We start from the raw sequence: 15,770 nt of genomic DNA on the forward strand, positions 1-15,770 counted from the left end.
AAAGTACCCTTCATATCGTTGTGCTGACGAAATCGACGGTTGTGCCAACTTGTGCTAGGCTAGCACAACTCAGATATGCAGTATTATGAACATCCAATAATTACAAATCCGAATTTTTAACAAAAAATGCGTGCGCGAAGGGCCGCGTTCAAGAGTAAAGTGCCCTTTATATCGTTGTGCTGACGAAACCGACAGTTGTGCCAACTTGTGCTAGGCTAGCACAACTCAGATATGCAGTATTATGAACATCCAATAACTACAAATCCGAATTTTTAACAAAAAATGCGTGCGCGAAGGGTCGCGCTCAAGAGTAAAGTGCCCTTCATATCGTTCTGCTGACGAAACCGACGATTGTGCCGATTTGTGCTAAGCGAATATATATTAGATATGCATTTGCATACTCTTTAGATGACTGATATAAGAATAAATGTCATTTATATATTTTTTTTCCCAAATCTATTTTTTATCATAACTTCTATTGTTATTATTTTTTAAAGATAATATTTTGGCACAATGTTAGCACAACCTAGCACAACCTAGCACAATCGAGAAAATTAAAAAAATCGCAAAGTGGGGGGCTAGCCTAAAATGTCGTTTTTTTTCATTTTTTATGACATTTTTCACATTACGATTTTAAAATTCGGGCACAATGTAGCACAAACCTAGCACAATTCAGCACAACTCTCAAAATAAGTTATTTCTAAAAGTGGGGGGCTAACTTCTAATAGGTAACTAATATTCAGTTAAAATACTCTTATACAATTGCTTTAATCGAAAAAATTATTGCTTTTTTTCTACTATTGTTTGCAGAATAAATAGTATGATTGAGAGATCTATAGGATATATTCGTACAGCACTGAGTGTTCAATTCCATTACAGCCACACGAGTACAGATTATCACTAACCTTGCAAACAATTTTCATATAATTTTCATATATAATAAAATAAAGTGTGTATTACATTGTAATGTTTATTGTGCATATTATATCGTTTGATACAAATAATTATGGATACATTTTTCAAGATAGTTTTATCTTCAAAGAATTTGAAGATTTTGTTTCTTATTTACAAAAGTAACATTTAAAATAACAATTTTTAAGTTACTATAATTACAGGAGCTAGAAGTAATCATTACGGTTGTATAACAATTATATATATGTCACTTCTAGAATACTATAATTTCTGTAACTTTTTTGTATGGATAGGTGAAAAATAACATTATTATCGTGACAATCCTAATTTTTTTCCGTGTATATTTATTTATGATAAATATAATGAACATATATTGATTTATAAAAAATATATCAAGAGTGTTTCGGATTCGTCGCCTTTGCTTTTGGTTATTTTACAAGAGAAGAGAGAATGTGGGATTATTCATTAAAAAACACGATACCGCAGAAGGGTAGTGATTAACATTCACAGGTAGAGAATTCTGGTTAAATTTACTTTTAGGAGTTGTCTATCGAGGGAACAATCATATTTTATTTCATAAAAATACACAGAGAGAATAATTTTGCTGATAAATCTAAAAATTTGATCAGATGCAAATCTGAAAATAATTTGGTTGAACCATAAAAATTATTATGTAGGATACTAAATATGATAATAATATTAAAAATTTTTTATCTTATAGTAACTAATTTGAACATTTTATATAATAATTTTAAAAGCCTAATAAGTTTATTTTCAGGTCTGGCCAAATTTTTAAATTTGCAAAACTATTCTTTCCGCTTAACTGAATCGGTACTGTTAAAAAAAAAGAAGGCTGAGAAGCGGAAAGAATGATCTTCCTTGACTTATACACTTGTATCATAAATATATTTCATACGTATTACATATTTATTTTTTGCAAATTTTTAAGGACATAACATTTTGGATAAAAGTCCAAAAAAATAAGAAGGAAAATAACCCAATGAAAAAGAATATATTACTTCGACACATGCCTTTGATTTACACAGACTGGCGAATGCGAATGGTCGTGCCAGAAATCTGATTTATTTCGGCGTATAAGGAAAAATTTATATGATTCTCCGCTTCAAAGCCATAAAATATTGGTCGGCAGAGATCGGAAATCTTCCAGTAAAAACATCGGGAATAAAGGGAGGCGGTTTGTGCTTAGTACCGTCGACGCGAAGGCAAGTTTTTGCGGGTGCTGCGTCGCGGGAGAAACGGAGAAAAGAAGAGCCTCTCTCGTCGTTCGGGCTCGATCCCGCGCAGCGCAACGCGGTGCGCCGCGGTGACCCACTGACCTGGAACCCAACATTTCGCGCTATCGGTTGATCCAATTTTCCAATTGTGTCGTTGACTCGTTTCCGTATGTCAGGACGTGCCGGAGGGACGCGCCATTCGTCCCTGGTAGTCATCGATTTCCAGGAACGGAGCTGCGCCCCGGCGCGTGGCTCGCCGCAGCTAAAATCGCGCGTTCTCGATTCTCCCGGCTCTCTCTCTCTCTCTCTCTCTCCCCCCTCTTCCTCCCTCTCTCTCTCTCTCTCTCTCTCTCTCTCTCTCTCTCTCTCTCTCTCTGACACATGACAGAGATTTGCGGCTTGACGCGATTTGGAAGCGAGTCTCGAGCATACCATGCTCGTCACGACGAGGTTTGCGAGGTCGCGGAAATTACGCGGGAATACGCATCCTCCTGCTGGACCAGCAGCAGCGGCGGCAGCAGCAGCAGCAGCAGTCCGCAGTCGATATCGCTGCTGCGCCGAGGAAACACTAGGCACGCGCGACGGGGGGACGAACATAGGCTCTCGAAGTGCGAAGAGTAACGAGAATCGTGCTCTGGATATTCGATATCGGATCGTCTGATCGAGCCTCTCCCGCGGTTCCCGCGTTACGGATCTCCGTTCTCCATTCCGCGTACAACAGAAACTCGAAGTAGAGCTCATAAGTGGCTCTCTCGATGACCCTAGTCGCACTTATCGCACGCGAAATGACATTTACCCGTTCCGTTTGTTTATTCAACGTGAAATTCAACGCGGGAGTAGGTCTGCAGTGATATAAAGGAAGGAGGGGTGATATTACAGAAGTGTTGAAACGTGGTAAGATAAATGCGAAGAAGAGGGAAGGAAGGAGGGGATAATAGTAGTGATGAAAAAGGCTGAATTATAGAGGGAATAATGGCAATACAATGATAGAAGTTATGTTAATAATGCGAAATTATATGGTGATTATATTTGTGGAATTATAATTAGACTCCGAAGTTGATTTTTAAGAAAAAAATCTACTCGTAGTACGACAAAGAAGAAACAGAAAATAGAAAAAAGGCGAACACTACGATAATAGAATCAAGATTATCATTTGTTGTCACTTGTCTAGTTTCCGACATTAAATAATTAATACAGATACAATGGGTGATGTTTATATTGCAATTACACGATCTTTGTAAGGTGGAAAGAATCTCGAAAGCTCGGAAACCACTTTGACTCGCAAAGTCACACTCCGTAAAACAGTCAAGGACACGATTTCCGTGTTACCCGAATTATTTCAATTCGTACGTCAATGTCCACGAAGAAAATAATATCTTTAAGGCTGATTGGCAACAAGCTCCCTGCTCTAATTTGGACAATTCACCTCGCTTTGTTTTCCGCCTACGCTAGCGACGACACATTCACGTTTGCACGCTCGCCTACATTAATTAATTGATCGTCAGATATTTATCTGTCGCAAAATCAGCTTCGTATCGCATACTCTGAGCACGAACAATGATGAATAGTTCTAAATGCGTTTATTTTACAGATTATCATTAATGATGTTGTTTAGTGGCGCGTGAATATTTTGCCTCTTTATTTCTATCTTTTATTTTTATAATTCCTTGCTCTTCTCTTTTCGTTTTATTAAATATTGACGGATAAACATCTTTTATTCTTAATTATACAAATTTTAATTAAATTGCGTGTGTGTGTGTGGGGGGGGGGACACTCTAAACTTAGCGAGCCTCCTTTTATTTACAAGTGTCCTTGAATTTATTTATATTAAATTTCTTTTTAGTTAAAATGCTAAAAAAGAAAAAGAATTATTATAATTATTACAATTATTAATTATATGAATCGAAAAATCATTTGAAATTTCGTTACGCCTCTTCCTTACATTTTTGCAATTCGTAAAAGAAAGATGGCTCCGACGTATCTTATACGTATAACTAACGATGATATTAATTTGTTGCAGGTGAAATAAGAAATCATCGAAAATGAGTTGCATATCGCAGTGCGCAAAGTACTTTCTCTGCTTTTTCAACTTTATTTTCTTTGTAAGTATACAATTATTTAATAATAATAATAATAATAATAATAATAATAATAATAATTTAAATAATGCATTCCTTTTATTTGCGAGACGCTACGCTCGAGGTAAAAATTCGTCAATATTACAGTCAATATTACAGTTCATCATCATAATCCTGTGAATGCTATTCATTCCTTGTGATATCCTCATCTTGGAATGTTGAAATATTTCTAATTCATCTTATACGAGTCAATACGGTAAAGTTAATCCGTTGAAGAAATATACCAACTTTCTCGGCGACATATAATTGAATGTACGAAATCTTTTCCAATGGAATAATCGCTTGATTCACATGCCGTTAAGACTCCTGATTTCTCAGAAATATATTACGGTATTAGGAACATTGAAATAGAATTAATCGTTTCGCAAAATGTCGCTCGTGCTCGATAATACAACTTGATAAAATGTGTCGAAAGTGCTTTTAGTGCTATTCTTTATCGGTGAACGATAGCGAAGGTGTAACGTAATATTCAATTTGCATGTCATTTATTTCTAACCGAAGCAGATGATGCCAGTCTTGTGACAGCTGATCAAGATTTACGCAGTATATCCGTGAATTGGAAAGGAACTTTTCATAAATCTAGTCTATCGAGCGCGAATATGATGAGCACGCGAGAAAACTGACTCATTTCAACGTACGACAATGGACGAAACGAAAATTCGCATTGCTTTTTGATATTAATTTCGACAACTGAGAATCGACAAAATATAGATTTTAAATTACTATGAGCAATCGCAGGATAACGGCGAAATAGTTGTCTTAGCGCGTGATTGCAAAGTGAAACTTTGCAAAAATCGCTATCTGCCTCGCCACCGAGGCGGACTTAAACTTCTGCCTTCTTTGGCCAGCCTTGATGAAATCTACGAAGCAGAACGGAAACCTACACACTAAAGTCCGTGTTTTACAGATCGCCGGAGGAGCGGCACTGACCGTCGGTATCTGGCTATTCGCCGACAGAAGCTCGTTCACCAATCTCATCGGGAAACTCGATCAATCCGACTTTTTGGTAAGACATAAACAGATTAACCCTTATTAAAGCTTCTTTGTAGGAGAAGAAGGACAAGTTGTACGTTCCAACGTTTCTACCTTGTTTTCGAGGAAGTTGTTAATTGACATCGTACGTAGCCACTTGCTCGTGCGATTTTGTGTGTGAGTGACGAATTGGCCAAGTATCAAATATACAATGAGACAAACAATGAGCACTCTGATATTAGGCACGAATTTAAAGAACACGTGTACTTACTAGATGGAACGAAATTTGATAATTTACTGGGATTTTAATGGGATTTTAATACCGATTTTTTTAAATTTTATGGAGGACAGAGCGATACAGAGCGACGTCAAGGTTTTTCCGACACTTAAAAGTCAAAGTCGGATATTTTTGGCGAAAATACCACAAACGAGTCCCGCTGTGTTTAAATTTCTATCGCTGTCTATATTTATGGCTGTCTATTTTCATTGTCTCTGTTAAGCGAACAATATGCGCGATAATTTCTTGACACGGATTCTGACAAATTTTAAATCAAAAAAGTATCTTGCTTAGCATTTAGAAAATTGAAAGCTCTATCGACAATTTTATATACTTTGTCGATTTTTATTACCATCGAGATCGAAAGAATTTCGGGCAGATGTTCGATTTACATCGCATTAAAGAAAAACGACTTGTGCATGTCCTTATAAAATTGGCTATTTATACGGCTTCAAGTTTCTCTTGCGCAATCGTGCTAATTACGTCGTAAGTTGTTCATTACGCAATTAGCGATAGGTGCAACAAGGAAGTTTGATTTATACCAAACTGGATTCGACGTTACCGATCTCTCATCTGTGATTATCATATTGATCGAAGTATCACCTTTTTTATTTACATATTTAAATTATACTTCCGCCTGTACAACGCGCATACATAAGAAGATTACTCTTCGTATCTTATTTTGCTGACGAATCTTTTCGTTAGCATTGGAAAACTATTTAACGTGGCATGCATTAACAAGCTTTGCGTTGTACAACCACGTATGAAATGCAGATATATAACGAGAAATACATGGTACATATTGTCATATTATTGTCCTTAACACATCGATCGTCATTGTCGTATTAACATGATTTTTCTATACGTCGTCAGATCGATAATGCAAAGCACGCTGCTTTTCTTATAAATTTTCTCATTTCTCCATTTTCTCACAAAAATAAATCTACGTATAAATTTATTGAGAAATTATATTTAACGAATAAAGGTTTAATATTTTTAAGCGTTCGACAATCAAGCTTCGAAATCTAAATAAAATATGAGAAATATTAGCCAAAAAATAAACATCAATTTTTTTAGAAAATGCTTATTTGTTGTAAGTGATATAGTTACAGATATTGTTTATTTTAATTATTGTTTTATGTTTGTTTAGTTAAATGGAATAATGTAAAGCACGCTATTTTTCTTATAAATTTTTTCATTTTTCCATTTTCTAGCAAAGATTTCTTTATATAAAAAAAGAACAGAAATTAAATTTAAAAAATTTGAACAATTTTTATTTCATATATAGAAATTTGCAATCGAGATCTTGCTTGCCGAGGATTGGCTATGACTCTATTTGTTTATTAAATTTAAAGAATAAATGTTTAATATTTTCAAGCCTTCAACAATCAAATTTCAATCACTTTGAAATTTAAACAAAATATGAGGATTAAATCTAAAGAAAAATTAAATCTAAAGATAAACAATTCTTTCAGAAAATGCTTATAAAATATTTAATTGCAAATGATATTTTACAGATCTATTTTAGTTACTGTTTCATGTGTTTAATTAAATAAAATAATATAAGTGACCTATTTATTCTAAATACTCGAGCCAGTTTTTGAAATGTTTTACTGCTTTAAAGGTCACTAGCCGCTTATCTTATTACATGATATTTATGTATGCAATTGTTTTAATTTTAATTAAAGAATACTGATTTTGATTTAGATCAAAATTTTTTAAGAGCGTATGAGAACTTGTAATTCGATTTTGCAATTCAAATAAAGAGATATTATGAAATTATAATATATTATTATGAAAATCAACAAATTAAAAATTTATGCGCGTCTTATTTAATCTTTAAATTAAATGTAATCGTGCTATTACTTCTACTTTTTAACAATACATTTAAACATTTAACATAATAGAACCAAGTTCTTCTTGTTAAGAAGTAGTATTTTGTTTTATCTTGAAAGAATTCAAAAGATTTGCGTATATAGAGCACACAAGCTGAATACGTGTACTAGACCTTTCTTAATTACGAGCCGTTTAATAGTACTGGATAATCCACGTTTAACGAGATGCTTGACTCTATAAACTGTAAGGGGGGAGAGAGGCACAAAAAGAGCGGCTTACCTTAAAGGCCGCGATTAACGGAGAACAATGGAGAATGGAAGTTACTACTTCCTTCGAATAATTGACTACTGACAAAACCACTTTCCTACTCCCCGCGCAGCCTTTGCGTGCCTTTTATTTTGCCTATGTCGATGTGTCATCACATGTTTATTTACATATATAAGTGTATAGATATTTTTTTCCCCTCTCTTGAGGAAGAAACCGAGAATCGATGACGGGATGATCGCACGTAGGGTAGTGCGACGCGAATACAACCTGGCAGCGTCACAGGCAGGGAGAACGAGAAACGGTAATTATCGGTACTTGGTCGCTGATGAGATGATTGGCTGTCACATTAGCGCAACGCGTGGGAGGATCTGGGCGCTCCATCACGGATTCGTGGTGCTCTCTCTCGTATAGATAAAAACAAATGCCGCGGAGGCCGAAGGCTCTTTGGACGATTTTATCATTTCGCGGCTCGCACGCTCCTCTCGTTTCGCGGATATCGAGCCTCGGACATCGTTGCGAAATCATCTGAAATCTCTTGATATTTACATCGCGCGATATTTGCTCCCCGGTGGCAGAGCTAGATAGCGGAACGCCGCGGAAAAAGTAAAAGTGCCGCTTTCGTTTTGCGAGTTTCGCACACAGCCGGCGAAAGGGTAACGCGTTTCCCTGTGATAAAGCAACATTATAATTAGACCAGTCATTCATAAAAAGGATACGACGTGTCGTAAGATTGGAGAGCCGTTATAAAATGAGACACTTTGAGCGTAAGCGCGAGATTATTAAAAATTAATGTTTATCGTTATAAAAAAGTAATATAAATCTTACGTGAACTACAATGGTCTTTTTAATCGTCGCTATATAGAGACTTATGTATTACTTATATATATCTCGCATATTAGAGATAGATATAATTAGATTAGATATTCCTAAAAAGATACGAGATGTCTCGAGATAAGAGATTTATCATTATGAATTAAAATAAAAATTAATCTTTAATGTTACACAAAAAGTGATATAAATCACACGTGAGGTACAATGACCTCTTTAATCTCTACTATTAAAAATTTATAATTAAATTAGTTATTTATAAAAAAATGTGACATGTAATAAGAGATTAAAATGAGACACTTTGTGTGAATTAAGGTTAATCTTGAACAAAAAATAAATATGAATCACATATGAATAATGATTCTTTTAACTGCCACGTATGAATATTGTTATGTTAATAACAACGTCACGCGGTAGATTAAATGAACTCGTTTCCAGTTCCTAGAAGCAATTTTGCGAATAAAATATTGACGGCGGAACGACAAAAAAAAAACATACGTGGAATTACTTATGAAGTAATAAGGAAATAAAAATAAACTTCTAGTTATATTGGTTCATTCTCAACTGGATGTATGAACGAATCAATGTTGCGTTTATTAGCAAAGGCTCGGGGACGCTTAGAAAGTCGCTTCTAATCACTCTAATCGTATATAACTTGTAGCTGTAACTTGTATGGCGGCGATTCTTAGAAACTCTACGCGAATAAGATTCTGTTTGCGAATTACGTGGGTTAGTTTAAGATATTATGCCCAACCGTTGGTTCGGGGGGGGGGGTTGCTGCCATCGGATAGGACTTTTTAAGCGAATTTAAAGTTAAAATCTTGACAAAGGAGAGAGACTCAATCAAAAAATTCCGGCAGGAAGCCTGCGCTCGATGGCAAACAAGCGTGTAGATACGAATGAAAGTTGGGACACAGATAGTCGATTAAACGCTTCATCTCGGGATACCCTTATCAAGTGACTTATTGCTGGCGAGAGATAGTACTGTCGAGTACATTACCTCGACAACGATTTGCGTTTTCCCTCCGCGTCTGTCGCCGTCAGCCTGGCTACGATTCCCCTGATTTATCCCGTTAATTGCCATCTTGCTCGAGCGAAATCGACGGAGACCCGACTTGATGTAAATAGCGGTACGTCCCATTCTTGGACAATAATCAGTGTATAGATATTAATCAAGAACATTGACGTAATACGTCGCGCATGGGAAGAGGGACAATGAAGGAAAGAAGAGAGAGACAAGAGATTTAAAATCAGAAAAGAAAATCTTCCGTGTGAGAAAAAAATTCAGGGGACCTGGCTTTCGCTTAGCTATCCGTCCTCCTTCCACCCGTCGGGTACGCTCGATGCATCCACGAGCACGAGGGAAACAGGTATTTAGGACGTACGCCGTTAGCTCCAGAAAATGCATTAACTCGCTGACGCACGCGCAACACACGTTCATGTACTGTAAATGCGCTAAATTAGGTCATTTCGGAGCAACAGCTCTCGTGCTCGACGATAGGCTACGATACTCGTGTATGAGTGCGTGCGTGCGTGCGTGCGTGCGTGCGTGTGTGCGTGCGCGCGTGCGTGCATGCGTGTGCGCGTGGTATTTGCACGATAGGTCGGGTATTTCTGTGTTCTTTGTTAGGGCCTTGTCCTCGCTTTAATTCTGCAATTGTCGAATTGTCCTCTCGAAGGACGCGCAAAAAAAGTTCTCTGTTCATTTTAATAGCGTTCGTTAATAACTAATTATAAAGTTAAAAGGTTTTAAAGAGATTTCAAGGAGATTAAAGGAGATTTTTTTTTTTTTTTTTTTAAATAGAACCGTTGACAATTGAATTTTTTCTGAAAAATTGCGAATCGATCGGCCGAGAATATTTTGAAAGAGTTTTTCTGAATACTTTTCGTCTTTCGATATTACATATCTTTTTACAGCAACGAAATTTTAAATTAAAATTTCATCCGATACAAAGTTTACTTAAAATTGAGAAATATATGATTCTATTTTCCTTTTAAATTTAACTTTTAAAAAATCCTTCCTTTTCAATCGTTTACAATTCAAGTCCTCACAGACGTTTCAGACTTTTAAAAAAATAATTGACTCCGAACTGATTGATGAACACTTTAATAAGTAATAGCGACCGATATGCCAGCTGATATATAACACATAATAAATAGAAATTGACATTTTCGATTCGAGTTGGATCTTACGCTTAATAATAATTTTTGTTTTTTATGCATTTTGCAAGTATGTGTCGGTTACTGGCAGTTTCCCGAATAAGAAGACATATTCATTATGCCAAAGCTATAATCTCACGTTATTAAACTAAAATATGCAATTTAATGTTATCAATGCTAATGAGTATTTTCCAGATTCGCTTAGTAAAGTAGTAGGCAATACGCTCGTTAGATTTGCGAGATGAATGACTCATGGTTTTAAATCGATAGCATTAAAATTGGCTGGTTGCCTTGCTTATCACTCGCTGTCTCCGCTCGAATAGTTTTGATCAATCTGGCGGAACAAGCCGGTGAAACTGAACACGAGACAGCCTTATTAGTCCTTTCACCTGGTGACCTGATTTTTCGTGGCACGCTTCGCCGTCAAGTGGTAGGGTTCAATAAGACGTGCAACGTAGGCGCGCCTATACTAAGATGGAACTCGTACTAAAAATATCTTATATCCGTTCAACAGGTGTTCGAGATAAGAATGTCAACGTGCCTACAAAGTGATTCGCGGCTGGTACAAATTGGCGGAACAGTCCTTTAGACGACAGGGGCTGCTGCGTTCTCGCCAATGTAAAACGATGGGTCACGCAACCGTGTGATCGCCTTATTAAACATACAAGTCATAAAACGCGCCATGAGAGCGATTGTGAATTACCCTCGAGTAATGTCCTAGCAGACGGCGGAATTATTTTATGATTATTTTACGACTTGTCGAGGACGTACTGAAAATGATCTTGAGTTTGCATTCTTCGAAAAGATATATATCTATTTTTTTTATTATTAAAACATGAGAACATTTACAGCTCTCTTTAAGCGAGCTTCTAATTGACCTTCTTTCTTTTTTCGATTTTTTTCCCCCCTCTTAATTTCGAGGATTATTAATTGATTGGCGCTGTCAACATTTTTCGAGTTCTTGGGAATCTTTTCTTTTTCTTTCACGGATAGATTTTCACACGCGATGGATGGATTAGTACGGCTTTCGTTATTCTACGTTACCACGGGATTAACGATGGACTATCAGATTGGATTTGACTTCGTGTTTCAAGTTCGCACACGCGTGCGATCCTATTTACTACAAGAGATTTACATGAAGATACACACATCCTGTAAAAAGTCTATCGCTCTCGGTTCGGGAAAGCGACGAGCGAAAATGCGTATCGAGGAAACGCATCTTATTTCCTTTTTCTGTCTTGGGATACAATTTTCTCCTTTTAACAAATAACTATCCGGAATTGCAAGAGTGTCCGTAACAGTGCGGTGGATGGAGCCTCGTTTCTCGCGACGCTCCGCACAAAGGAGCGTCTATGTTACCATTCTGATCCGCCTCGTGAAACTCGATATCTATCAGACACGACGACAGCTCGCGTGTGGGGAGCTTATATTAAGTATTCCAAGTGCCGTTCGCGAGCCATTATGATGTAAGAGGATGCTCTTGTATCGAGCACGTTCTGTACAATACCCATGCTTGGATACTTGGTGACAAGCTCGGCTTAATAATCGTCCGCGGTTTATTAGCGCTCTTAATTTGCATACGTTATATCTGGCAATGAACAAACATCGAGGAATATATTAAAGTGGTGCAGGTATCACTGGATAAAATGCCATCGATATTTTTATCTGTGGAAACAGAGTTATAATCATATGGATGAGTTGTTTAAGATTTCGCTTATCGCTAAACCCAAAACGGAGATTCCAATTTGTCAGAAACTATAGTAAAATTATCCCTAAGCGCGAAGATTTGTGGATCAGTGACAAGATCTCTCGCTTATGGTTTTTATATTTCTGTTTAAGAAGTATAAAATCTCCGTTTGATTTGTTTTTGCGTTTTATATTTTGTTAGTAATTTTTGCTAGTTTTAAAATTATTGGAAATAAATATATAATAAATAAAAGGAAGTATAAAAAATATTAAGAAAGAACAATTTTGCTAAAAAATTTAAAAATTTGATTAGATATAAATTTGAGAATAATTTTGTTGGGCTTTCAAAATTATTATGTACGAATTAATTAAAATTGATTGCTAAAAAATAAAAAATTTTGCAGTATTATTATCATGCTTAAGCGTCTTACGTAATAATATTGATGGTTCAATAAAATTATTTTTAGATCTGTATCCACATTTTTATATTTGTCGGCAAAACTTTGTTTTCCGTGTATAATAAATAAATTTGCGTATTATAAGGTGTGAGATTTCGACTCTAAGATATATAAGTAATGTTGTGCAATCTCGCATCTCGCGTTTGACGATGAATATTTATCGACGATTCGTATTCTCATCGCATTTTTCTGTCTTGCAGAACAAGACGGACGCGGATGTCATCAAGATGATGGCCTACATTCTTATCATCGCCGGTGCTCTCACATTCATTATCAGCTTCCTTGGATATTGCGGGGCTATGTTCGAATCCAGGTGTCTTCTTTGCGTCGTAAGTTCGTTCTGATAAAACTGGTTTCACTCACAATTTTTTCTTGTCTGTGTATGTTCGAGCAATTAGATATAAGATTATAGAGATTTGCGAAACCTGAATACATGAAAAAAATATTGCAGCTGTTCATATTTTTCTCATGCGTTTGGTATCTAAAAATAGAAATATTACATTTTAATAGAAATATTACATATGTAAATAATTTTGTCTAATAAGTGAATGATAACGCCTGACGTTCAATAAGAAATTCCAGAATAATATTGCATCATTTAATGTATATTTTAATAGAAAACGCTATCAACATTGCTGATTGTAGCAATTATCCAATAATTGACATAGTTTAAAAACAATACGAGCAACAAAATTGAGCATTATTCAATTAATTATAATATATTTATATTAATTATATTATAATAGTAGAATATAATTAATTATTTGTATTATAATTAATTATTATTATTATTATTATTATTATTAATTATAATTATTATAATTATTATTTGTAATATATTTTTTGTCTTGTTTTCTTTTTCTCTGAATCATGATATAATCATGAATGCAAATGGCCGATACAACCGGAAAAGAGGTGAATTTACAGACAGAGATGACAAATGGAAAATGAATAAATCTTCTTTTTCTTTCTTTCTTCTTCTTCTTCTATATAAAGTGGAATTTCTCGTCGTGGCATTTTTTATTTATTCCTCCATCTAAAATCATCATCTTGCCGGCTTTGTCAGACATGTATCGGAGTTACACAAAGGAGAAAAAATATTTTCTGTGATTGCAGTACGGCATTCTAATCTTGCTGGTTTTAGTCCTGGAGTGTGTGGTAGTTGGTCTCGCTTTCGGACTTAAAGGAGACGTGCGTATTCAATTACAATTTATACATATTTCGTGCTCAAATTTTAGTATTAACCCGTGTCGAATAAATGACGATCTCTTAGTTATGTAAATATATACTTTTGTAAGATCTATATTAACGTGAAATTTACACACACACACAGGTCGAGAAAGGTATGCAAGATTTCTTGAAGTCGACCATCGTCAAGTATTACGCTACCGGCGATAAAACCGATACGGTGACAGTCGCGTGGGACGGTATCATGAGTGAGGTAAAGTTACTAATTATCTTTAACGAATCCGTTAGTTAGTGATAATTAATTTCGAATGCGCGCTGACACGCGAATTAATCATCGAATTAATCATCGGTACATCGATTCTTTCGGATTTCCATCTTGCATGTATAAATACGATTAATTCGCCAAGTGACTTGCTAACTGCACGGCACTTTGGTGTAAGTGAAAGCTGGCAATATCATGGACAAGAGCTATCGGCATTCACTATCGTACTACTTTGTAGCGAAATTGTATACTACAAACGTTCTCCGGAATTTTGTTTCAAAGCGTCTTGATAAATTATAGAGAAAATGAATGGGAAAGTCGATAAGTTATGGAGAAGCATTACGTATTCGTATTATTTTCTTTCTAAAAATTCAACAGTGAGAAAAAATATATAATCTCTTATATCTATGAATCTTCGATAAACATCGCGTTAAATTTAATCGCTAACTTGAATCGTTCAAAGAGATAATAACAATTTATCTAACTTGATAAGCATACAATGTCTTCCTACGTTTCCGTTTATCTTTAGAAGCTACGAAAGATCTAGTAAATAATAGAAAACATTTTTACCAATGATTAAAAACGGAAAAGATAAGATGTCTAATATTTAATACAAATATCTACAGCTCCATTGTTGCGGCGCGGAAAATTATTTAGACTTCCGCGAAAATACGAATTGGACCTCAAAGTTCCCCGGAAAGACGGTCCCCGAAGCCTGCTGTATAAAAGAAAACTATGTTCTGAAGGATCCTTCGTGTCCAATTACTCCCACCGTGTCGAATTCGTATTATCAAACGGTAAGTTGAGCTATTATTTTAGAATGACTTTTTTTTTAATATTACTCAGCGATGGAATCGACGTGCTAGCGTGTAATTGTTGTTATACGAGCATAGGTCATACGTACGTCTGTTCACGTATAACACACTTTCCCCTTGACAATTTTCTGAGCGTGACTCGACATTGGCATTGCGTGCTCCTACTTCTTGTACATTGAAACGTCCATAAGGATGTATGCTTGAATATGTACTGTCTCGTATTATGCGTGATAGAAAAGATAAGTTTCGCTCACGAACTTTGAAACTATTTTCAAATCGATGTTTTCTCAATGATGACGCTTGATTATATCTTATTGGACATTACAAATCTTCCATCTAAAATATTGGATTTTTTACATTTGAAATTTACTTTTAATACCTTAAAAAATTACAGAAAAATTACGAATTAAAAATCATAAAAGAGTACGGAAAAATTACAGAGATGATATATATATATATATATCATCCTGAATAGCTCTCTGTAATTTTTCAATTAGTTTAAAACTGAAGAAAATACCTAAACATTGGGTGTCTCAGACCTAACGCACTATCTGCTAATGGCAGATTCCTGAAGTCATTTAGAGACGAAAAGTCTAATACTAAAATGTTAAGCTAAATGCTAAAAACAATAGTTTTCAAATAGAAAACATTTAAAAATGTCCAATCGGGCTGTCCATTATTCGCGCATTCAGGTTCGTCGTAGTAGTGAAGATGCTCCTAGATAATGTTTAAATAT

The 15,770-nt window shown here is 35.5% G+C and overlaps 1 protein-coding gene across 7 annotated transcripts in view; it reads left to right on the top strand.

Annotated features, from left to right (window-relative positions):
- Tsp66E (Tetraspanin 66E) overlaps positions 1 to 15,770 on the top strand; it is a 56,861-nt gene that overhangs the window by 32,109 nt on the left and 8,982 nt on the right. For 6 of the 7 annotated variants that reach the window (XR_016140403.1, XR_016140404.1, XR_016140405.1 and 3 more), the window contains exons 2-7: positions 4,168 to 4,249; positions 5,193 to 5,291; positions 12,970 to 13,098; positions 13,886 to 13,960; positions 14,103 to 14,210; positions 14,846 to 15,016. Coding sequence is in view for 4 of the 7 variants with exons in the window: in XM_089081735.1 (XP_088937861.1) it covers positions 4,190 to 4,249; positions 5,193 to 5,291; positions 12,970 to 13,098; positions 13,886 to 13,960; positions 14,103 to 14,210; positions 14,846 to 15,016 (642 nt within the window). In the remaining 3 variants the exon portion in view is untranslated. Of the gene's footprint in view, positions 1 to 2,662; positions 3,042 to 4,167; positions 4,250 to 5,192; positions 5,292 to 12,969; positions 13,099 to 13,885; positions 13,961 to 14,102; positions 14,211 to 14,845; positions 15,017 to 15,770 lie in introns of those variants that run through there. The other variant, XM_011640281.3, reaches the window with a different exon arrangement.

This window comes from Pogonomyrmex barbatus, unplaced genomic scaffold (genome assembly GCF_055798465.1).
Source record: "Pogonomyrmex barbatus isolate J1 unplaced genomic scaffold, ASM5579846v1 scaffold5, whole genome shotgun sequence".
NCBI lineage: Eukaryota > Metazoa > Arthropoda > Insecta > Hymenoptera > Formicidae > Pogonomyrmex > Pogonomyrmex barbatus.